The 24,503-nt window shown below is 48.1% G+C and overlaps 1 protein-coding gene across 3 annotated transcripts; it reads left to right on the top strand.

The window, feature by feature from the left end:
- The first annotated feature begins 426 nt into the window (after positions 1-426).
- Positions 427-22,807, top strand: LOC144507752 (hepatic lectin-like). Of its 3 annotated transcripts, XR_013500137.1 has the most exons (9): positions 436-668; positions 3,192-3,293; positions 4,389-4,463; positions 7,941-8,012; positions 11,375-11,452; positions 14,601-14,752; positions 17,508-17,620; positions 21,930-22,422; positions 22,600-22,807. XR_013500137.1 is itself a non-coding variant. In XM_078235022.1 (8 exons), exons 1-8 carry the CDS (start codon positions 584-586, stop codon positions 22,066-22,068), a joined length of 816 nt encoding a protein of 271 aa, XP_078091148.1. In that variant the 5' UTR covers positions 427-583; the 3' UTR covers positions 22,069-22,807. The 3 variants fall into 3 exon arrangements, 2 of the variants coding, with proteins under 2 accessions (XP_078091148.1, XP_078091149.1); XM_078235022.1 differs by having other exon boundaries at positions 427-668; positions 21,930-22,807; XM_078235023.1 differs by lacking the exon at positions 3,192-3,293 and having other exon boundaries at positions 466-668; positions 21,930-22,807.
- The last annotated feature ends 1,696 nt before the right edge of the window (positions 22,808-24,503 follow it).

Below are 24,503 nucleotides of genomic sequence, written 5' to 3'. Positions count from 1 at the left end.
CCTTCCGGAACCATCGCCCTCCCAGAACCATCTCCCTCCCGGAACCATCGCCCTTCTAGAATCATCTCCCTTCTAGAACCATCTCCCTCCTGGAACCACCTCCCTCCCAGAACCATCTCCTTCCCAGAAACATCTCCCTTCTAGAACCATCTCCCTTCTAGAACCATCTCCCTCCTGGAACCATCTCCCTTCTGGAACCATCTCCCTTCTGGAACCACCTCCCTTCTGGAAGTGTCAATCTTTGTATAAAATATCCAGGCGCTGGATAGTCTAAGATCCTCAAGTTCAAAACATGAAAAGACCCATTTTTCCAGGATGTTTTTGTGAATCTTGCTGTGCCAGGCAGTTTAGACAATTGGAACATTTGTCACCATTTCCTTCCTGCTGCAATATTTATATCGATTCAGAAAGCTCTGTGTCAGCTTTACACGTGCTGGTTTCAATTCTGCAAAAGGGACACGACGGTTGGGATGAAAATTGGTTTGGCTATTAGAATGTTTGATGTAACAGATGATATAAAGCTCTGCATTCCCGCACCAGCTCATTAACCAGCTCTGCATCCGTTTCCACACCTTCTGGCAGAATGTCTGGGGAACAGGCTTACGGTGATTTGGACAATTTCAGTATTGACAATGAACCGAAACAGAAACAGACGAGGCAGATTCCAGGTAAGTTTTCACTCAGTGAAGGGAGGAATCAGCGTGTCAGAGAGAACATCCTTTTAATTTGAGTATCTGGTTGTGTTGCGAACATGAATTTCTTGTTGTATTGAGTGAGGGAGGAATGTTAGTGAGAAATAGTTTCTGTGGAGACATCTTGTTGGTTAAGAACTTCTTCAATAACATCTTCTTGTGGTCTGGGCAATGTCCACATTAAAGTTGAGACTGCAAAGTGGGCATTCACTCCCTTCACAACCGATGCACCGTGGCAGCAGTGTGTACCATTTACAAGGTTCACTGCACCAACGCACCAAGGCTCATAGAATCTTACAGTGCAGAAGGAGGCCATGTGGCCCATTGATTCTGCACCAACCACATTTCCACCCAAGCTTTATCCCCGTAACTCTGCATATTTAATCCCTGACACTAAGGGGCAATTTAGCATGGCCAATGCACCCTAACCTGCACATCTTTGGACTGTGGGAGGAAACCGGAGCACCCGGAGGAAACCCACGCAGACATGGGGAGAACATGCAGACTCCACACAGACAGTGACCCAAGCCGGGAATTGAACCCGGGTCCCTGGCGCTGTGAGGCAGCAGTGCTAACCACTGTGCCACCGTGCCGCCCGAGGCTCCTTAGGCAGCACCTTCCCAAACTTACGATCTCTACCATCTAGAAGGACAAGGGTAGCAGATACCTGGGAACAACCACCACCTGGAAGTACCCCCCCCCCCCGCCCGCCACAAAGTCACTCCCCATCCTGACTTAGAAATATATCGGCGGTTCCTTCACTGTCGCTGGGTCAAAATGCTGGAACTCCCTCCCTGGACTAGCACGGTGGGTGTACCTACACCACACGGACTGCAGCGATTCAAGAAGGCAGCTCACCACCACCTTCTCAAGGGGCAATTAGAGATGGGCAATAAATGCTGGCCTAGCCAGCAAAGCCCAGATACCAGAAATGAATTTTAAAAAGATAGATTTTTGTTGTTTCTGGTACCATGTAGTGTTTGCTGAATCTCTTAGCTCCTCTCTTGTTTGTTCTATTCAACAACATGAACCTGGATAATATACCAGCTTTATTGGAGTTAAATGCATCAAGGTGCCTTAGGGGGAACAATTGTCAAATAAAGCTTAACACTGAACTATATAAGATAACAGGACAGGTGACCAAAAGTTTGGTTCACATATCATTTATAACGGAGTGACGGAGGAGGATTTGATTTGATTTGATTTATTATTGCCACATGTATTAGTATCCAATGAAAAGTATTGTTTCTTGCGCGATACAGACAAAGCATACCGTTCATAGAGAAGGAAAGGAGAGTTGTGCAGAATGCAGTGTTACAGTCATAGCTAGGGCATAGAGAAAGATCAACTTAATGCAAGGTAGGTCCATTCAAAAGTCTGACAGCAGCAGGGAAAAAGCTGTTCTTGAGTCGGTTGGTACATGACCAACGGAAGAAGGTGGAAGAGAGAATGTCCGGGGTGCATGGGGATCCTTGCGGAGGTTGAGAAGCAGGAAGATTTCGGGAAGGAATTCCGGAGCCTACGAAGGTTGAAAGTACGGACAGCAATGATGGAATGATGGGAATCAGAATTGCAGAGGGAGGTAGAGGAGTGATTTCAGAGGGTGGAGAGTGAGAGGAGGTCACAGGGACAGGGACGGGGTTTGGAAACTGGAAGAGATAACATTCACAATGAAGATGTGGTCAGACCCCCTTGTGTCATCCCATCCCGCAGTAGGATAATGCGAATGATGTATTGAATAGAATCAGAGACCTGGGGGGAATTGGGAATTGATTTAACTGCTGAAGGACTCACTGTGACCTTACAGATTTTGTTTTAAACACATCCTGTGACACCCAAACTTTTGTGCTTAGTAGTTGATGGAGCTCTCAAACCCCTGTTAACGTGTCAGTCCTGGTCCCAGAGTAACAGTCTTCCCTCTGAGTCAGAAGGTTCAGGACGCGGGATCTAAGATGGTGCTCCAGGGAGGATGAACTGTCAGAGGCCCCAAGTACAGTCCCAACAGGCCAGCAACGATCCTAGAATCCTAGAATCCCTGCAGTACAGAAAGAGGTCGTTCGGCCCATCGAGTCTGTGCCGACTTTCCGACAGAGCATTCCACCCGGGACCTGTCCCCATAGCCCTACGTATTCACCCATTAATCCACCTAACCTGCACATTTTTGGGACACTAAAGGGCAATTTAGCATGGCCAATCTGGAATTAAGAATCTACTGATGACCATGAAACCATTGTCGATTGTCGGAAAAACCCACCTGGGTCACTAATGTCCCTTTAGGGAAGGAAATCTGCCGTCCTTACCCGGTCTGGCCTACATGTGACTCCAGAGCCACAGCAATGTGGTTGACTCACAACTGCCCTCGGGCAACTAGGGATGGGCAATAAATGCTGGCCCAGCCAGCGATGCCCATGTCCCACAAATGAAAAAAACATGCTTACTCCATTTTGAAGGTTTTGATACTATTTAATCCTCTAATCAGTGCCGTGTTTGAAATCTCAGGGAGCCGATGGAAGTCAATCTTCTCTGGAAAGGTGTTGATGTTTCTAATCTTCATCCTTCTGAGTGTCTTCCTCATTCTTCTGGTGACTGGAGTCATTAAATGTAAGTAACTGTACACTTCCTGCCCACATTGCCTTCATTTCAATTGATTCTTGGGGTGTGGACAGCATTGCGATGGCTATCAGTCATTGCCTATCCCCTGGCTGCCTGAGAGAAGATGGCAATGGGCTTTCCTCTTCAATCATAGAGTTATAGAATCCCTACAGTGCAGAAAGAGACTATTCGGCCCCTCGAGTCTGCACCCACCACAATCCCACCCAGGCCCTATCCCCATAACCCCATGCATTTACCCTAGCTAGTTCCCCTGACACTAAGGGGCAATTTAGCACGGCCAATCCACCTAACCCGCACATCTTTGGAGTGTGGGAGGAAACCGGAGCACCTGGAGGAAACCCACGCAGACACGGGGAGAACATGCAAATCCCGCACAGACAGTGACCCAAACCGGGAATTGAACCCGGGTCCCTGGCGCTGTGAGGCAGCAGTGCTAACCACTGTGCCACCACCAAGCCATGGAGTCCAAGCTGTGACAATGGGCTGATGCCAAATTCCCGTTAAAGATCCGAATCTATTCATCATTCTCACCTCAAAGAACAAAGGACAAAGAAAATTACAAGCACAGGAACAGGCCCTTCGGCCCTCCAAGTCTGCACCGACCATGCTGCCCGACTGAACTAAAACCCCCTACCCCTCCGGGGACCATATCCCTCTATTCCCATCCTATTCATGTATTTGTCCAGACACCCCTTAAAACTCACTATCGAATCTGTTTCCACTACCTCCCCCCGGCAGCGAGTTCCAGACACCCACCACCCTCTGTGTAAAAAACTTGCCTCATACATCGCCTTGAAACCTTGCCCCTCGCACCTTAAACCTGTGCCCCCCTAGTAATTGACTCTTCCACCCTGGGAAAAAGCTTCTGACTATCCACTCTGTCCATGCCCCTCATAACCTTGTAGACTTCTATCAGGTCTCCCCTCAACCTCCGTCGTTCCAGTGAGAACTGTAGCTCTGTAGGTCATGGTGATTGCCACCATTTGAAATGTTTGTTGGTAGTAATTGGGTTTTGGGGAATTTAATTTACAATCTCCTGGCTGCTAAATTAACTCTGCAATCAAATCCTTGCTGATTCCTTAGCTTCAGAGACCAACCAGACGGTGGAGGAGTTCCAGTCCCAGATCCAGATGCAAGTCTCTCACGCACTGAATAACGGTGAGTGTGGTGTCCGTGAATACAGTAAAATCAGCGTCAAGTTTCACCTGGGAAAGCCCAAGAATCCAGAGTAAAGTTAACAGCTAATTACTCAGTAATTCCAACACTATTTATCATTTATTCTTGGGCTGGAATACCTGTGTTGTGGGAAATGTACCACTGAGTCAGGCTTGAAGGTTTCAAGAATACAGTTTTATTTTAACGAAGCTTCGTGGAGAAAAGGCACTAACAAGCAGCAAACCTTCTCTCAATGAGACAATAGGAGCGGTCCATCTTTATACCCTTTACACAATAGATGGACCAGACATCTAGACATTATCACATCGTTGTAATCAAGTCGGTGATCGATCAGTAACACATCGTTATAGACAAATACAGACAGATACAGACTTGAACATGTTAACGTTGCATTGTCTTATGAATGGTTACATTTCCTATGTCAGTGGCTATCAATGGTTTTAGTTTCGGCCTATTCATATAGTAATTTACAGTAATTGGTTTTCCTGCAGTTATGTATTCCCGATCCCTCCTGTAGCTAATCTCATTATCCAACCCTATTGTCCTTATCCTTAAGCCCTGGCTGGCTTCCTGTAGGATTTGATTCCTGCATGTTTAACTTTGAATAGCTGTCTGTCCTTTATGTTTTAATTTCAGGTGGTTGTCTGTACTGAAGGTCAGTTCCCGTTTAATGTCTCTTTCCCAGGTGACTATTTGTGTGCCAGGCAGCCATCTTATGTGCACCCATCTGTATATTTTTCCCCCTTCACCTGGATGAGTTAGGAAAACATCTTCCATCTAACAATTGTTCCAGCAGATTTTCTGGGCGGGATTCTCCAGCCGCGCTGGTCTAAAAGCTGGAAATTCCCTCCCGACTGTCAGTTACAGGTTGTCCACAACCCGCCCGCTAAAATTCCAGTGGCTGGTGGGATGGGAGATTCCGGCCTCTGTTTCTGTTGGTGAGGCAGCCTTATAGAAATGTAAACATTAGGTCTCGGGTAATTTTCAGTCCATACGTTTGGAGTAACTCTTGATTACTCAGGTATGAAATTCCAGAGAAGGCTGTTGTGGCATGTCTGAATTCCATTCCACATTGGAGCTTTCCAAAAACTGGTCACCAGTAATAACAAACGTCATGGAAACGAGAAGCAGGAGGAGGCCATTCGGCCCTTCGAGCCTGCTCTGCTATTCATTGTGATCATGGCTGATCTTCAAATTCAATATCCTGATTTCCCCCCCTTCCCCCCATATCCCTCGATCCCTTTAGCCCCAAGAGCTATAATAGAAGCATAGAAGGTGACTTGTGGCAGTCACCTTTAGTCGGTGTCTTTTGCTGCTTTTAAAAGGATCTTTTGGTGTTTTAGCCAGTGAAATTAAAGATTGATATTATTCGTGCACAGGTCACATAATCGTGACAATGTCCATAACCTCTGGTGGTAGCTCTCAAATAGCCCAATTTAATTGCGTACTTTAAAAAAATCAATTCATGGGACATGGGCGTCGCTGGTTGGGCCAGCATTTATTGCCCATCCCTAACTGCCCTTGAACTGAGTGTCTCGCTCGGCCATTTCAGAGGGCAGCTGAGAGTCAACCACATTGCTGTGGCTCTGGAGTCACATGTAGGCCAGACCAGGTAAGGACGGCAGATTTCTAAAGGACATTAGTGAACCAGATGTGTTTTTCCGACAATGGTTTCATGGTCATCAGTAGATTCTTAATTCTAGATATTTTTTATTGAATTCAAATTCCACCACCTGCCGCGGCGGAATTCGAACCCGGGTCCCCAGAACATGAGCTGAGTTTTGTGGATTAATAATCCAGCGATAATACCATTAGGCCATCACCTCCTCCCCATGGTGGGATTTGAACTCAAACTCTGATTTGACTTTAAGAAAAAAACTCCCAAGTCCCGCGATTTTAACCTCCCACAATAATGGCAAAACAGCTTTACATCAGATAGCTTGGCTGGACAGAGCGAAGGGGATAATGACAAGAAGGATTAAAGATGGAGGATCCATAATGGAGTGCAGCAAGGGCTTGGAGATGGAGGGATGGACACTGAGGAGAGAGATGCCTAACGATAGTTCCACAGCTTCAAATGATCTCCACACTGCTGCAATTCTCACACATCACCAATCTCCATCATTCTACCACCGGGGGCAGTGTCCTCTGCCCAAGGCTCAGAACTAATCAACTCCATAAATCTCTCCATCTTACCTCCCTCTCCTCCCTTCGGATGCCTCTTGACCAACACCTGGCCACCTGTCCGAATATCTCCTCCCGTGGTTCAGTGTCAGACCTTGCTGACACCCCTGTGAAGTCATCTTGGGATACTTCACTATGACAAAGGTGCTACATAAGTGCAAGTTGTTGTTGTCTCGTGTTCTAGATACCTATCCCGTATCACCTTCCTTTTTCCCTGGAGCTGCGATCAGGATCCTATCATTCTCTGCTCCACCTTACCTCTCCCAGCACCTCAAACCTGGGGGGAGGGAGAGAGAAGCATTGGAGGGAGTTTTCCCATCCCGTCTGCCATGGGAATCGTAACGGACGGAGGTGGGGGACGGGGGTGGCGGACCATGCAAAGGTCCATTGACCTTGGATGGAATTGTCTGGTTTTGGGGCTAGCATGGCTAGAAAATCCCTCCCTTTATCTTTCTGAATCTCCCCATCTCTGTATAATTGTCTGTATAAAGATGTGCGGGTTAGGTTGATTGGCCATGCTAAAAATTGCCCTTAGTGTCCTGAGACGTGTAGGTTAGAGGGATTAGTGGGTAAATATATAGGGATGTGGGGGTAGGGCCTGGGTGCGATTGTAGTCGGTGCAGACTCGATGGGCCGAATGGCCTCTTTCTGTGCTGTAGGGTTTCTATGATTTCTATGATTTCTAATTCCGACATTGGAGGCTGAGGTGAGATAGAAATCTATAAAATTACCAGAAGCATAGATAGGGTTGACAGTCAGAATCTTTTTCCCCAGAGTTGAAATGTCTAACACTAGGAGGCACGCACTGAAGGTGAGGGGGGGAAAGTTCAAAGGAGATGTGAGGGGCAAGTTTTTTATACAGAGAGTGGTAGGTGTCTGGAACGCGCTGCCAGGGGTGGTGGTGGAGGCAGATACGATGGAGCGTTTAAGAGGCTTTTAGATAAGCACATGAATATGCGAGGAATAGAGGGATATGGACCCAGGGCAGGCGGAAGGGATTAGTTTAATTTGGCATCATGTTCAGCACAACATGGTGGGCTGAAGGGCCTGATCCTGTGCTGTACTGTTCTATGTTCTAATGTAAATCCCTTTCAAAGGAGCAGCCAATCCTGTTAACTTTCTCGAAGCCTATGGTGTTAATTAGTTGAGATTCTGTCATGAATTCTTTCCTGGGAATTAAAGTTTGTAACTCACCAGAGACAAACATTATGAGGTCAATTCTATTTTGTTTAATTCTAATTTTGTCCTGAAGTCTAACTTCTTCCTGGATCTTAGTTTCAGAGAAGTCGGATCTGGAGGAGATTGGGTTGCGTATTCAGGAGCATGTGGCACAGATGGGTGCGAGAGGTGAGTGGGATTTTGGATCACGTGTGAACAGGAATATCCCGTTCCCCACGGTTGGCACTGCTGCCTCGCAGCGCCAGGGACCCGGGTTCGATTCCCGGCCTCGGGTCACTGTCTGTGCAGAGTCTGCACGTTCTCCCCGTGTCTGCGTGGGTTTCGTCCCACAGTCCGAAAAATGAAAAGCATTTGTTGTCCATCCCTTGTACGGTGTCTCACTCGGACATTTCAGAGGGGCATTTGAGAGTCAACCACATTGCTGTGGCCCTGGAGTCAACATGCAGCCATGATGTGGAGATGCCGGCATTGGACTGGGGTAAACACAGTAAGAAGTCTCACAACATCAGGCTAAAGTCCAACAGTGGTGGCTTGTGCTACCAAATAAACCTATTGGACTTTAACCTGGTGTTGTGAGACTTCTTACTGTGTCAACATGTAGGCCAGACCAGGTAAGGACAGCAGATTTCCTTCCCTGAAGGATATTAGCGAACCAGATGAGTTTTTTTGATAATGGTCACCATTACTGAAAATAGCTTTGCATTCCAGATTGAATTTGGGATTTGAACATGTGTCCCTGGAGTTTGGGGCTCTGGATTACTAGTCCAGTGACATTAATCCGGAAGACGTGCTGCTTAGGTGGATTGGCCATGCTAAATTCTCCCTCAGTGTACCCGAACAGGCGACTAGGGGATTTTCACAGTTACTTTGTTGCAGTGTTAATGTAAGCCTACTGGTGACAGGGCGGCATGGTAGCACAGTGGTTAGCACTGCAGCTTCACAGCTCCAGGGTCCCGGGTTCAATGCTCGGGTCACTGTCTGTGTGGAGTTTGCACATTCTCCTCGTGTCTGCGTGGGTTTCCTCCGGGTGCTCCGGTTTCCTCCCACAGTCCAAAGATGTGCGGGTTAGGTTGATTGGCCAGGTTAAAAATTGCTCCTTAGAGTCCTGAGATGCGTAGGTTAGAGGGATTAGCGGGTAAAATATGTGGGGGTAGGGCCTGGGTGGGATTGTGGTCGGTGCAGACTCGATGGGCCGAATGGCCTCCTTCTGCACTGTAGGGATTCTATGACACTAATAAATAAACTAAACTATCTCCAAGGCCACTCAGCAAGACATTTGTCATAATTTATTACAACAAGCTGAGTTCTGGACGGTAAAATATTCCATCCCACTGTCACACATTCCAATATTGAAACCTTCAACAAATTTCTAATAATCTTCCCGATACGAGGCAGGGGCTGAATACAGTGTTTGGCCCGATTGTCGACATCAGCCTTGGGCAACCTGAGTGTGTTTAATTGGCGTTTTGAGCCTGAAGTGTGTCTCAATGTCCTCCAGGTGGCAACAGATCTCAATCTTCCCCCAACCTCTGGCTGGGCACATTATTGTCTATCAGACGGAGAGAGCTTTACAGTGTTGACAACATCTCGGCTTGTTAAAGCACAAACCTTTCCCAACCCCGACAGCACGAACCGCATTTGAATCTGGAAGTGTGTGTGTACCTCGCGACCCAGGCTGCAAGAATATGCTCACCGCTCACCCGCCACCCCACCTGCGATTCTTTCACAGGAAGTGGGTGTTTCTGGCTGGGCCAGCACCTGTTGCTATTCCGAATTGCCCTGAGTGCCAACCCTGTATCGGGGGCAGTGCCAACCCAGGGGGCAGTTCCAGGAGCCAGTGCCGGGGGCAGTGCCAACCCCAGTGCCGGGGGCAGTGCCAGGGGGCAGTGCCAGGAGCCAGTGCCAGGGGGCAGTGCCAGGGCATGTCCCTCTCCCCTGGGGGCTATACTTGCCTTGATGCCCCAGTGGAATCTCCTTGGCCGAATCCTGTCCTTATGAAGATATTGTGAAGGGGGGGTTGGGGTGGGGGGGGGGGGGTGGGGGGGGTGGGGGGAAGCCTTGTTAATAACATTAAAATATATTTAAATGAGAGGGCGGGGATCTCATTACTTCATCGGTGAGGGGCAGGGAAAATCGGGAAACGAGGCCTCACCGACGTGTTAGTGTGTCTGGGTCTGAGTGTGTCAGGGTCTGAGTGTGTAACTATCTGAGTGCGGGTGTGTAAGTGTCTGGGTGTGTAAGTAACGGAGTGTGCGTGTGTAAGTATCTGAGTGTGTAAGAGTCTGAGTTTGTAAGTGTCTGAGTGTGAATGTTGTGTCTGGGTGTGTAAGTATCTGAGTGTGAGTGTGTCTGTGCATGTGTGTCTACATCTGAGTGTGTAAGTGTCTGAGTGTGGAAGTGTGTGTGAGTGTGTGTGTGTGAGTGTGTGTGTATGTGTGTGTGTGAGTGTTTGTGTGTGTGCATGAGTGAGTGTGTGTGTGTAAGTGTGTGTGAGTGTGTAAGTGTGTGCGTGTGTTTGTGAGTGTGTGTGAGTGTGCGTCAGCATGTGTGTGTGTGTGGGTGAGAGTGTGACTGTGAGTGTGTGTGTGTGAGTGTGACTGTGAGTGTGAGTGTGTGTGTGTGAGTGTGACTGTGAGTGAGTGTGTGTGTGTGTGAGAGTGTGACTGTGAGTGTGTGTGTGAGTGTGACGGTGCAGGGTGTGTGTGAGTGTGACTGTGTAGGGTGTGTGAGTGTGTGTGAGTGTGTGTGTGCGTGAGTGTATGTGAGTGTGTGTGTGAGTGTGTATGAGTGTGACTGTGAATGTGTGTGTGTGTGTGAGTGTGACTGTGAGTGTGTGTATGAGTGTGACTGTGAGTGTGACTGTGCAGGGTGTGTGTGTGTGTGAGTGAGTGTGACTGTGAGTGTGTGAGTGTGTGTGAGTGTGACTGTGAGTGTGACTGTGACTGTGAGTGTGACTGTGAGTGTGAGTGTGTGTGTGAGTGTGTGTGTGTGTGAGTGTGTGTGTGAGTGTGTGTGAGTGTGACTGTGAGTGTGTGTGTGAGTGTGTGTATGAGTGTGAGTGTGTGAGTGTGAGTGTGTGAGTGTGAGTGTGTGAGTGTGACTGTGAGTGTGTGTGTGTGAGTGTGAGTGTGTGTGAGTGTGACTGTGAGTGCGTGTGTGAGTGTGTGTGTGAGTGTGTGAGTGTGAGTGTGTGTGTGAGTGTGACTGTGAGTGCGTGTGTGAGTGTGTGTGTGAGTGTGTGAGTGTGAGTGTGTGAGTGTGTGTGAGTGTGACTGTGAGTGTGTGTGTGAGTGTGACTGTGAGTGTGTGTGTGTGAGTGTGACTGTGAGTGCGTGTGTGAGTGTGTGAGTGTGTGTGTGAGTGAGTGTGTGACTGTGAGTGTGTGAGTGTGACTGTGAGTGTGTGAGTGTTTGTGAGTGTGTATGTGTGAGTGTGTGTGTGAGTGTGTGTGAGTGTGTGAGTGTGAGTTTGAGTGTGAGTTGTGTATCTCACTCTTTATGATCTCCTGTTTCTTTCCCCTTGCTGTTTAGTTTTGGAAGAGCTCTCGAAGAACATTACTGACTTAATGAACACAATATCCAGGAAACTGGAATCGTTGCCCAGGCCTGGTGAGTTATCTAAAGATTCATGGATTTAAATAAAACAGTATGTTTAATTAAAGCAGAGTGATTAAATAATGATCTGTCTGGTAGAATGGGTGTGGGGGAAGATTGTCCATTCGAATAAACCGCTCTATACCTTCTCCAAGGTTTGACCCCTCTCCGAGTGCGTTCCCTTGGGCTAATGGGTCACCCTCTTGCCTTTGAGTGGGGCGGTTGTGAGTTCAACCTCTGCTCCAGGATTTGTGTGTGAAAATTAGGCCTGGATTCTGACTGACCCGTCAGGACAGTCCACACTCGCCAGACCAGTAACATTCACTGCCGGAGTGAGGGGCAGCTCCGGGATGGGGTCAGGTCCCGGATAGAAATGGGTCCCAGATGGGTCACATCCTGAATGGGGATGGATCCCGGATAGAGATGGGTCCCAGATGGGGTCAAGTCCCGGATGGGGTCAGGTCCAGGATGGCAGATGGAATTTAATCCGGATAAATGCGAAGTGATGCATTTTGGAAGAAATAGTGTAGGGAGGAGTTATACAATAAATAGCAGAGTCATCAGGAGTATAGAAACACAGAGGGACCTAGGTGTGCAAGTCCACAAATCCTTGAAGGTGGCAACACAGGTGGAGAAGGTGGTGAAGAAGGCATATGGTATGCTTGCCTTTATAGGACGGGGTATAGAGTATAAAAGCTGGAGTCTGATGATGCAGCTGTATAGAACGCTGGTTAGGCCGCATTTGGAGTACTGCGTCCAGTTCTGGTCGCCGCACTACCAGAAGGACGTGGAGGCATTGGAGAGAGTGCAGAGAAGGTTTACCAGGATGTTGCCTGGTATGGAGGGTCTTAGCTATGAGGAGAGATTGGGTAGACTGGGGTTGTTCTCCTTGGAAAGACGGAGAATGAGGGGAGATCTAATAGAGGTATACAAGATTATGAAGGGTATAGATAGGGTGAACAGTGGGAAGCTTTTTCCCAGGTCGGAGGTGACGATCACGAGGGGTCACGGGCTCAAGCTGAGAGGGGCGAAGTATAACTCAGACATCAGAGGGACGTTTTTTACACAGAGGGTGGTGGGGGCCTGGAATGCGCTGCCAAGTAGGGTGGTGGAGGCAGGCACGCTGACATCGTTTAAGACTTACCTGGATAGTCACATGAGCAGCCTGGGAATGGAGGGATACAAACGATTGGTCTAGTTGGACCAAGGAGCAGCACAGGCTTGGAGGGCCGAAGGGCCTGTTTCCTGTGCTGTACTGTTCTTTGTTCTTTGTTCTTTGGATCAAGTCCCGGATGGGGATGGGTCCCAGATGGGGGCAGGTCCCGGATGGGATCAGGTCCCGGATGGGGATGGATCCCGGATGGGGACAGGCCCCGGATGGGGATGGGTCCCGGATGGGGTCAGGTCCCGGATGGGGACGGGTCTCGGATGGGGTCAAGTCCCGATGGGGACAGGTCCCGGATGGGGTCAGGTCCTGATGGGGTCAGGTCCCGGATGGTGATGGGTCCCGGATGGGGTCAGGTCCCGGATGGGGACGGGTCTCGGATGGGGTCAAGTCCCGATGGGGACAGGTCCCGGATGGGGTCAGGTCCCGATGGGGACAGGTCCCGGATGGGGATGGCTCCGGGATGGGGACAGGTCCCGGATGGGGTCAGGTCCTGGATGGGGACAGGTCCCGGATGGGGTCAGGTCCCGGATGGGGATGGCTCCGGGATGGGAAAGGCTCCGGGATGGGGACAGGTCCCGGATGGGGACGGGTCCCCTGATACCTGAAACAAAGCATTAGCAGCAACAGGGGTGGGGATCTCCAGATTCAGCTGGTTAGAAACCTTGTCTCAGTGTCGGAAACTTTGTCCCAGCTGAGTTCTGAGATTTGTCTACAGCCCCTCACTCCACCACCCACCCCCTTGGCATCTTATACCTTTCATGCCAACCCATGTGAACTGATCACCAACTTAGACCCCCCTCCCCCCCTTCAGCCATCCCCATGATCCCTTATTCGCCCCAGGATGTTACAATCACAGCTGATGTTACCACTAGACAAATCAGATCCTCGGGTGTAACCAGGCCAGATAAATCCTGTTTTATCAATAGTAGATGTTCCAAGCATTTCTCAAATCATAACCTTGCCCAAATAAACGCTGAGACATTGACAAAAGAGATCACAGAAAGAACAACTTATCGTAACCACTTAAAGATGAAGCAAAATGCACAGTTCGCTTCATTTGTCAAATCAGAGCCCCTGCTGAGCTAATGCTTTTATTGATCTGGGCTCACATCAAAGCATACATAATGAGGCTCTGTCAGGGTCAGCATTGGTGAAGTGATGGAAATCTGGGGTCAGAATTAGAGGGGAATCATTAGAGGGAGCAATGAGGAACCTCTCTTAAATTTGAAAAATGTGGTTCAACTGGAAAGAGTGCAGAAAAGATTTACTAGGATGCTACCGGGACTTGATGGTTTGAGTTATAAGGAGAGGCTGGATAGACTGGGACTTTTTTATCTGGAGCGTAGGAGGCTGAGGGGTGATCTTATAGAGGTCTATAAAATAATGAGGGGCACAGATCAGCTAGATAGTCAATATTTTTTCCCAAAGGTAGGGGAGTCTAAAACGAGAGGGCATAGGTTTAAGGTGAGAGGGGAGAGATACAAAAGTGTCCAGAGGGGTAATTTTTTCACTTAGAGTGTTTGGAACAAGCTGCCAGAGGTAGTAATAGAGGCGGGTACAATTTTGTCTTTTAAAAAGCGTTTAGACAGTTACATGGGTACGATGGGTATAGAGGGATATGGGCCAAATGCGGGCAATTGGGATTAGCTTAATCGTAAAACAAAAAGGGCAGCATGGAGAAGATGGGCCGAAAGGCCTGTTTCCATGCTGTAAACCATGTTGACTCTATGAGTGAAAGTCACTTCCACTGTGTGGTGTTAGTTCAGTAAGAAGTTTAACAACACCAGGTTAAAGTCCAACAGGTTTATTTGGCAGCAAAAGCTTTTGCTACCAAATAAACCTGTTGGACTTTAACCTGGTGTTGTTAAACTTCTTACTGTGTTTACCCCAGTCCAACGCCGGCATCTCCACATCATGGTGTTAGTTCAGCAGCATCGGTGCTCCTTTAGTGACTTGGCCTCTCAGTGTTACAGGGAAATGTTAAATGTTTTCCAGAGTGCCGGAACAGTCCATGCCCTGACAGTTGGATACCCTTCAATGGCAGCTGTTACCTCTTCTCAGCTATGAAAGCTTCGTGGAGCGCCAGCCAGAGATATTGTTCCATCCGCCAGTCCCACCTTCTCGTCATTAACACCATCGAGGAACAGGTGAGTCCAAAGCTTACCAAACCAGCTCTAATTCAATTGGCTGCCCAGTCAAGATTTGGTTGCAAACATTTTCCAGAACTGAATCAGGCTGCTATCGGTTAAAGATATTAGCGATTACGGATCCCAGGCAGGTGGGGGTGGAGTCCAGATACGCTCCAATTATGACCCGATTGAATGGCAAAGCAGGTTCACAGGTTCAACCTCACATTTATCCACATCTGCCATGCATTTGCCCACTGACTCAGCCTGTCCGAATCACGCTGAAGCATCTCTGCATCCTCCTCACAGCTCACCCTCCCACCCAACTTTGTGTCACCTGCAAATTTGGAGATAATACATTCAGTTCCCTCGTCTAAATCTCTCGAGGAGAGATACAAAAGGGTCCAGAGGGTAGTGAGTGTCTGGAACAAGAGGTAGTAGAGGCAGGTACAATTTTGTCTTTTAAAAAGCGTTTAGACAGTTACATGGGTAAGATGGGTATAGAGGAATATGGGCCAAATGTGGGCAATTGGGACTAGCTTAGGGGTTTAAAAGAAAGGGCGGCATGGACAAGTTGGGTCGAAGGGCTTGATCCATGCTGAAAACCTCTATGACTCTATAAATATATATAATATATGAGGAGAGATTGGGTAAACTGGGGTTGTTCTCCCTGGAATGACGGAGAATGAGGGGAGATCTAATAGAGGTGTACAAGATTATGAAGGGGATAGATAGGGTGAACGGTGGGAAGCTTTTTCCCAGATCAGAAGTGACGTTCACGAGGGGTCACGGGCTCAAGGTGAGAGGGGCGAAGTATAACTCAGATATCAGAGGGATGTTTTTTACACAGAGGGTGGTGGGGGCCTGGAATGCGCTACCAAGTAGGGTGGTGGAGGCAGGCACGCTGACATCGTTTAAGACTTACCTGGATAGTCACATGAGCAGCCTGGGAATGGAGGGATACAAACGATTGGTCTCGTTGGACCAAGGAGCGGCACAGGCTTGGAGGGCCGAAGGGCCTGTTTCCTGTGCTGTACTGTTCTTTGTTCTTTGTTCTATACAGCCTGGGGTCCCAGCACTGATCCCTGCGGTACCCCACTAGTCACCGCCATTTGACGCAGCGAAGGTTTCCCCGTGACAAGTGCTATTCATTGACCGGGGCCTTTGGTATCATCACAGTTGCGATGATGGGGGCAGTTCACTCGTAGAAAGGTTGGCATTGAGTCCAGGGGGTAGACCCAGCCCCGGATTGGTAATGCGTGGTTTAGTTAACTACGCCAACATGCGGAAACCCTCTCCAGAAATGCGCCAAGTGGCAAGCAGTCTCTGACACAAAGGGCCGGATTTTCCAGCTGCGCTCTCCCCAAGGCTGGAAACCCCCGCCCGATGTCATTTGCTGGCGGGGGGGTTGGACCTCTGCATGGCCGACTCCCCCAGCCCGCTCCGATTCCCATGGCGGGATGGACAGGAAAACCCCGCCCCAAGTGTCGGGAACCATGGGAGGCAAGTCAGGTTGCCAACCCTACTTGGACACATTCCTGGAGCTTACATCACATGACTTTCTGCCTCCAAATATCCCCGCCCCCAAACTCTTGCCATTGGTTGCCCCACGGGATCATCCGAATCCAATCAGAATGCAGATGGGCACTCATTATCTGATTGGATGGCTTTTGACTGTCGGTCGAACAACCTTTACTTCCCATTTTCTGTGTTTTTACGATGAGGGAGCAAAAAATATTCAGTGAAGATTTTTTTTCAGCGCAATATTTGTTAGTTTCCTGTCATTTTTTTTTTTGTTAGAAGAAGAGAACATAGAACATAGAACATAGAACAGTACAGCACAGAACAGGCCCTTCAGCCCACGATGTTGTGCCGAGCTTTATCTGAAACCAAGATCAAGCTATCCCACTCCCTATCATCCTGGTGTGCTCCATGTGCCTATCCAATAACCGCTTAAATGTTCCTAAAGTGTCTGACTCCACTATCACTGCAGGCAGTCCATTCCACACCCCAACCACTCTCTGCGTAAAGAACCTACCTCTGATATCCTTCCTGTATCTCCCACCATGAACCCTATAGTTATGCCCCCTTGTAATAGCTCCATCCACCCGAGGAAATAGTCTTTGAACGTTCACTCTATCTATCCCCTTCATCATTTTATAAACCTCTATTAAGTCTCCCCTCAGCCTCCTCCGCTCCAGAGAGAACAGCCCTAGCTCCCTCAACCTTTCCTCATAAGACCTACCCTCCAAACCAGGCAGCATCCTGGTAAATCTCCTCTGCACTCTTTCCAGCGCTTCCACATCCTTCTTATAGTGAGGTGACCAGAACTGCACACAATATTCCAAATCTGGTCTCACCAAGGTCCTGTACAGTTGTAGCATAACCCCACGGCTCTTAAACCCCAACCCCCTGTTAATAAAAACTAACACACTATAGGCCTTCTTCACAGCTCTATCCACTTGAGTGGCAACCTTTAGAGATCTGTGGATATGGACCCCAAGATCTCTCTGTTCCTCCACAGTCTTCAGAACCCTACCTTTGACCCTGTAATCCACATTTAAATTAGTCCTACCAAAATGAATCACCTCACATTTATATTTATATTTGTTCCTGCTGTTATTTTTGTGGAGATGGTTGGGAACCCCAGGGCAATCTTGGAGAGTTGGCCACACTGTGTTAAAAATCTGAGACACATAACAGCCTCTGTAAAGAAGGTAAGGTATGAAATATTTCCCTGTCCTTAACGATTTGTTCCATGTCCATCCTTACGCAGCATTTTGTTACGATGGAAATCAAGTCCAAAGAATTCTGGTTCGGTCTGAATGATCACAGCACTGAGGGCAAATGGGAATGGGTGGATGGCACAGATTACAAGACAACCACAAAGTAAGTCCCTTTGATGTTTACACATCGTTGGACACCCATCATCTGATTTGATTTGATTTATTATTGTCACATGTATTGGGACACAAAGTTAAAGTTTATTTGTTAGTCACAAGTAAGGCTTACATTAACACCGCAATGAAGTTACTGTGAAATTCCCCGAACCGCCACAGTCCAGCGCCGGTTCGAGTCAATGCACCCTAACCCGCACGCCTTTCAGAAGGTGGGAGGAAACCGGAGCACCCGGAGGAAACCCACACAGACACGGGGAGAACGTGCAGACTCCGCACAGACAGTGACCCAAGCCGGGAATGGAACCCGGGTCCCTGGCACTGTGAGGTAGCAGTGCTAACCACTGTGCCGCCCCGTCCCAGTGAAAAGTATTGTTTCTTGCGCACCATACAGCCAAAGCATACTGTTCATAGAGAAGGAAAGGAGAGAATGCAGAATGTAGTGTTACAGTCATAGCTAGGGTGTAGAGAAAGATCAACTTAATATATGGTAAGTCCATTCAAAAGTCTGACGGCAGCTGGGAAGAAGCTGTCCTTGAGTCGGTTGGGACGTGTCCTTCGACTTTTGTATCTTTTTCCTGACAGAAGAAGGTGGAAGAGAGAATGTCCGGGGGTGCGTGGGGTCCTTGATTATGCTGGCTGCTTTTCCGAGGCAGCGGGAAGTGTAGACAGAGTCAATGGATGGGAGGCTGGTTTGCGTGATGGACTGGGCTACATTCACAACCCTTTGTAGTTCCTTGCGGTCTTGGGCAGAGCAGGAGCCATACTGTGATCCAACCAGAAAGAATGCTTTCTATGGTGCATCTGTAAAAGTTGGTGAGAGTTGTAGCGGACATTCCAAATTTCCTTACTTACAACCCAGTTTGTACAGCCAACTTTATTTGACCTGAAATAGGTGTCTCCATGTTAAAAAATCACAGGCTCCAAAGTCATCACCTTGAGTGTTCCTGGAGCTGCAGCATAGAATCCCTATGGTGCAGAAAGAGGCCATTCAGCCCATCAACTCTGCACTGACCACAATCCCACCCAGGCCCTATCCCCGTAACCCCATACATTTACCCTGCTAATCTTCCTGACACTAAGGGGCAATTTAGCATGGCCAATCCACCTAACCTGCACATCTTGGACTGTGGGAGGAAACCGGAGCACCCGGAGGAAACCCACACGGACACGGGGAGAACATGCAGACTCCACACAGACAGTGACCCAAGGCCGGAATTGGGTCCCTGGCGCTGTGGGGCAGCAGTGCTAACCACTGTGCCAAGTCTTATAGAGTCATAGAGGTTTACAGCATGGAACAGGCCCTTTGGCCCAACTTGTCCATGCCGCCCTTTTTTTAAAAACCCCTAAACTAATCCCAATTGCCCGCATTTGGCCCATATCCCTCTATACCTATCGTGCCCATGTAACTATCTAAATGCTTTTTAAAAGATAAAATTGTACCCGCCTCTACTACTACCTCTGGCAGCTTGTTCCAGACACTCACCACCCTCTGTGTGAAAAAATTGCCCCTCTGGACACTTTTGTATCTCTCCCCTCTCACCTTAAACCTATGCCCTCTGGTTTTAGACTCCCCTACCTTTGGGAAAAGATATTGACTATCTACCTTGTCTATGCCCCTCATTATTTTATAGACCTCTATAAGGTCACCCCTCAGCCTCCTACGCTCCAGAGAAAAAAGTCCCAGTCTATTCAGCCTCTCCTTATAACTCAATCCATCAAGTCCCGGTAGCATCCTAGTAAATCTTTTCTGCACTCTTTCTAGTTTAATAATATCCTTTCTATAATAGGGTGACCAGAATTGCACACAGTATTCCAAGTGTGGCCTTACCAATGTCTTGTACAACTTCAACAAGACATCCCAACTCCTGTATTCAATGTTCTGACCAATGAAACCAAGCATGCCGAATGCCGTCTTCACCACTCTGTCCACCTGTGACTCCACTTTCAAGGAGCTAGGGAACATATACCCCTAGATCTCTTTGTTCTGTAACTCTTCCCAATGCCCTACCATTAACTGAGTAAGTCCTGCCCTGGTTCAATCTACCAAAATGCATCACCTCGCATTTGTCTAAATTAAACTTCACCTGCCATTCGTCAGCCCACTGGCCCAATTGATCAAGATCCCGTTGCAATTGGAGATAACTTTCTTCACTGTCCACTATGCCACTAATCTTGGTGTCATCTGCAAACTTACTAACCATGCCCCCTATATTCTCATCTAAATCATTAATCTAAATGACAAATAACAGTGGGCCCAGCACTGATCCCTGAGGCACACCGCTGGTCACAGGCCTCCAGTTTGAAAAACAACTCTCTATAACCACTATAACTCTATAATTCTGTCAAGAAGCCAATTTTGTATCCATTTAGATACCTCACCCTGGATCCCGTGAGATTTAACTTTATGCAACAACCTACCATGTGGTACCTTGTCAAAGGCCTTGCTGAAGTCCATGTAGACAACATCAACTGCACTGCCCTCATCTACCTTCTTGGTTACCCCTTCAAAAAACTCAATTAAATTTGTGAGACATGATTTTCCACTCACAAAGCCATGCTGACTGTCCCTAATCAGTCCTTGCGTCTCTAAATGCCTGTAGATCCTGTATCTCAGAATACCTTCTAACAACTTACCCACTACAGATATGAGGCTCACTGGCCTGTAGTTCCCAGGCTTTTCCCTGCAGCCCTTTTTAAACAAAGGCACAACATTTGCCACTCTCCAATCTTCAGGCACCTCACCCGTTACTATCGATGATTCAAACATCTCTGCTCGGGGACCCGCAATTTCCTCCCTAGCCTCCCACAATGTCCTGGGATACACTTCATCAGGTCCCGGGGATTTATCTACCTTGATGCGCTTAAGACTTCCAGCACCTCCTTCTCTGTAATATGTACATTCCTCAAGACATCACTATTTATTTCCCCAAGTTCCCTAACATCCATGCTTTGCTCAACAGTAAATACTGATGAGAAATATTCATTTAGGATCTCACCCATCTCTTGTGGATCCGCACATAGATGACCTTGTTGATCCTTAAGAGGCCCTACTCTCTCCCTTGTTACTCTTTTGCCCTTTATGTATTTGTAGAAGATCTTTGGATTCTCCTTTGCCTTATCTGCCAAAACAATCTCGTGTCCCCTTTTTGCCCTCCTGATTTCTCTCTTAACTCTACTCTTACACCCACTATACTCTTCAAGAGATTCACTTGATCCCAGCTGCCTATGCATGTCATGTGCCTCTTTCTTCTTCTTGACCAGGGCCTCAATATCCCGAGTCATCCAGGGTTCCCTACTCCTGCCAGCCTTGCCCTTCGCTCTAAATATTCTTCTAGAATATTTTTTTATTTATTCGAGAGATGTGGGCATCACTGGTTGGATCAGCATTTATTGCCCATCCCTAATTGCCCTTGAACTGAGTGGCTTGCTCGGCCATTTCAGAGTCAACCCTGAGTCGCATGTAGGCCAGACCGGGTAAGGACGGCAGATTTCCTTCTCTAAAGGACATGAGTGAACCAGATGGGTTTTCCCGACAATCGACAATGGTTTCATGGTCATCAGTAGATTCTTAATTCCAGATATTTTTTATTGAATTGATCTCATAGAGATTTATAAAATTCTAACAGGACTAGACAGGGTAGATGCAGGGAGAATGTTCCCGATGGTGGGGGAGTCCAGAACCAGGGGTCACAGTCTGAGGATTCGGGGTAGACCATTTAGGACGGAGATGAGGAGACATTTCCTCACCCAAAGAGTGGTGAGTCGGTGGAATTCATTACCACAGGAAGTAGTTGATGCCAAAACATTGAATGTATTCAAGAGGCGGCTGGATATAGCACTTGGGGCGAATGGGATCAAAGGTTATGGGGAGAGAGCAGGATTAGGCTATTGAGTTGGACAATCAGCCAAGATCGTAATGAATGGCGGAGCAGGCTCGAAGGGCCAAATGGCCTCCAAATGGTTCAATTGTCCCTTAGTGTCTAAAGATGTGCAGGTTAGATGGATTGGCCAGGCTAAATTGCCCCTTAGAGTTCAGTAAATACATGGGTTTATGGGGATAGGGTGGGATTGTTGTCGATGCAGGCTCGATGGGCCGAATGGCTCCTTCTGCATGTTCCTATGAATTCCAAATTCCACCATCTGCCATGGTGGGATTCGAACCCGGGTCCCCAGAACATTAGCTGGGTTTCTGGATCAACAATCTAGCGATAATACCACTCGGCCATCGCCCCTCCTCATCTTGGTCTTCGGGGAATCTGCTATGCCATACTTACTCTGTGGGCCTTGTTGTTTTCAAGGTTTTGGGCTGCTGGAGAGCCTAACAATGCCAACTCTGGGGAAGACTGTGCCCAAACTGATGCGAGTGGAAGATGGAATGATAATCACTGCTCCAAGAATTTATTCTTCATTTGTGAGCAAGAGGCCAGATCAGCTTGAGATTCCTGCCAGAGATCTCAGCTTCATAAAGGGCCTTTTCTCAAATCGCTGGTTAGTATCTGGAATGGACACAATATGGCAATGTGGCACACTCCACTGAACTCAAGATAACCGTGCCAAACAGCAGCAAGTCACCGAGGTTAGCAGAGTTTCTCTATCATCCATTCAACGCATCAACAACAACAACTATATCTCAAAAAGAAAGAGGTCTTGAGGAAGCGAAGGGTTCTATATAAATGCAGATCCTTTCAGTCGGATGTGACTCACATCAGTCTGTAATTAACACATTATAAACAGATTTATTTGGAATCACGAGCTTTCGGAGCGCTGCTCCTTCATCAGGTGAGTGGAGAGGTAGGTTCACAAACACGGCAAATATAGACAAAGACACAATTACAAAATAATTACAGATTGGAATGCGAGTCTTTACCATTCTTCACATTCTAATCTGTAATTATTTTGCAATTGTGTCTCTTTCTATATATGCCGTGTTTGTGAACCTACCTCTCCACTCACCTGATGAAGGAGCAGTGCTCCGAAAGCTCGTGATCCGAAATAAACCTGTTGGACTTTAACCTGGTGTTGTGAGACTTCTTACTGTGCTTACCCCAGTCCAACACCAGCAACTCCACATCATGTTATTAACCGTAGGGATGTTTTCTATATTGAGATTTTTTTTTACAGCCTTGTTTATCTTACAGCTAACAGAATAAAGATAATAAAAGTTATATTTCTTCAGTACCTTTTCATCTCTGCATGATTTAAAGTTTATTTATTGGTGTCACAAGTAAGGCTTACATTAACACTGCAGTGAAGTTACTGTGAAAATCCCCTAGTCGCCACACTCAGGCACCTGTTCGGGTAACACTGAGGGAGAATTTAGCACGGCCAATGCACCCTAACCAGCACGTCTTTGGGACTGTGGGAGGAAACCAGAGCACCTGGAGGAAACACACACAGACACGGGGAGAATGTGCAGACTCCGCACAGACAGTGACCCAAGCTGGGAATCGAACCCGGTTCCCTGGAGCTGTGAGGCAGCAGTGCTAACCACTGTGCCACCCCATGAATTTTCCTGTTGTTTGACCTCACATGATTTGTATACTCCTGTAGTATTTCCAGCTGATTTGTCCATTCATTAGATTTATGGGATAAACCCCCTTGGTATAAACGCGGGTTCACACAACCCACAACCCACACTCCCCCCCCCATTCTCCCCCCTCTCGTCCCCTCTTTACGCAACTCTGTCACCTGGAAAACCAGGAAAAGAACGGCCATTAATTTTCTCTCTGTTGGCTGCTCACATTTTCCATTCATTTCCGTTTGAGTCGGCACTGTGTTGAAATAGCACAGACAGACATATTTTTTCCATGCAAAACAATTAAACTAAACCAATCAAACTCAGGGGCAAAGCAAGAAGGGCAGCTCCCGCACCCCACCCCCCCCCCCCCCACCCCCGCCCTGCCAAAAAGAAGGGAACTGTCCAAACCAAAAGACAAAGTGCAAACTTAAGACATCAAACCAAGACGTGGTTAAAAGGGTCGATATTACACCCCAGCTCCTGTGGGGCCCAACAGGCCCGGAAGGCCTCGAGAGTGTTGGTGGACACTGCATGCTCCCTCTCCAGGGACACCCGGCCGTGAATATTGCTGCGTTAGAGGGACAGACAGTCGGGTCGAACGACCTCCGCGGTTGCCCGCTGCCTGTTTATGGCGAGTTTGGCCAGATCGAGGGGCAGGTTCATGATGAGGTCCTCCTCCTCCCCCCCCCTCCCCCCCCCCTCCCCCACCACCGCCACCACACCCCCCACACCCTCCCCTCCCTCCCCCAACCCCCCCTCCCATACCGCCACACCCCCCACCCTCCCCCCACCCTCCCCAGCCCCCCATCCCCCACCACCACACCCCCGCACCCTCCCCCCACCCTCTCCACCCCCCCCTCCCCCACCACCACATCCCCGCACCCTCCCCCACCCCTCCCTCCGCGCCGGGTGGAAGTAGCACAGGCAGAGATAATGAAAATATTCCAACCAAGACACAGCAGAAATCAAAGCAGGTCACAGAAATCACATTTCCATTTTACTATCAATTTTAACCACATTCACTCATACACTCACACACACACACACACACACACTCACACACACACACACACATAGAACATAGAACATAGAACATTACAGCGCAGAACAGGCCCTTCGGCCCACGATGTTGCACCGACCAGTTAAAAAAAAAACTGTGACCCTCCAACCTAAACCAATTTCTTTTCGTCCATGAACCTATCTACGGATCTCTTAAACGCCCCCAAACTAGGCGCATTTACTACTGATGCTGGCAGGGCATTCCAATCCCTCACCACCCTCTGGGTAAAGAACCTACCCCTGACATCGGTTCTATAACTACCCCCCCTCAATTTAAAGCCATGCCCCCTCGTGC

This window comes from Mustelus asterias, chromosome 19 (genome assembly GCF_964213995.1).
Source record: "Mustelus asterias chromosome 19, sMusAst1.hap1.1, whole genome shotgun sequence".
Taxonomy (NCBI): Eukaryota; Metazoa; Chordata; class Chondrichthyes; order Carcharhiniformes; family Triakidae; genus Mustelus; species Mustelus asterias.
Note: the sequence above shows the minus strand (reverse complement) of the source record. Positions and strands in the feature narration are given on the sequence as shown.

Excerpts from the sequence above, each read along its gene's own strand:
- LOC144507752 (XM_078235022.1), top strand. The coding sequence starts at position 584 with ATGTCTGGGGAACAGGCTTACGGTGATTTGGACAATTTCAGTATTGAC. Across the intron at positions 3,294-4,388 it reads GGTGACTGGAGTCATTAAAT|CTTCAGAGACCAACCAGACG; the intron begins GTAAGTAACTGT and ends CTGATTCCTTAG. Across the intron at positions 8,013-11,374 it reads GGCACAGATGGGTGCGAGAG|TTTTGGAAGAGCTCTCGAAG; the intron begins GTGAGTGGGATT and ends CTTGCTGTTTAG.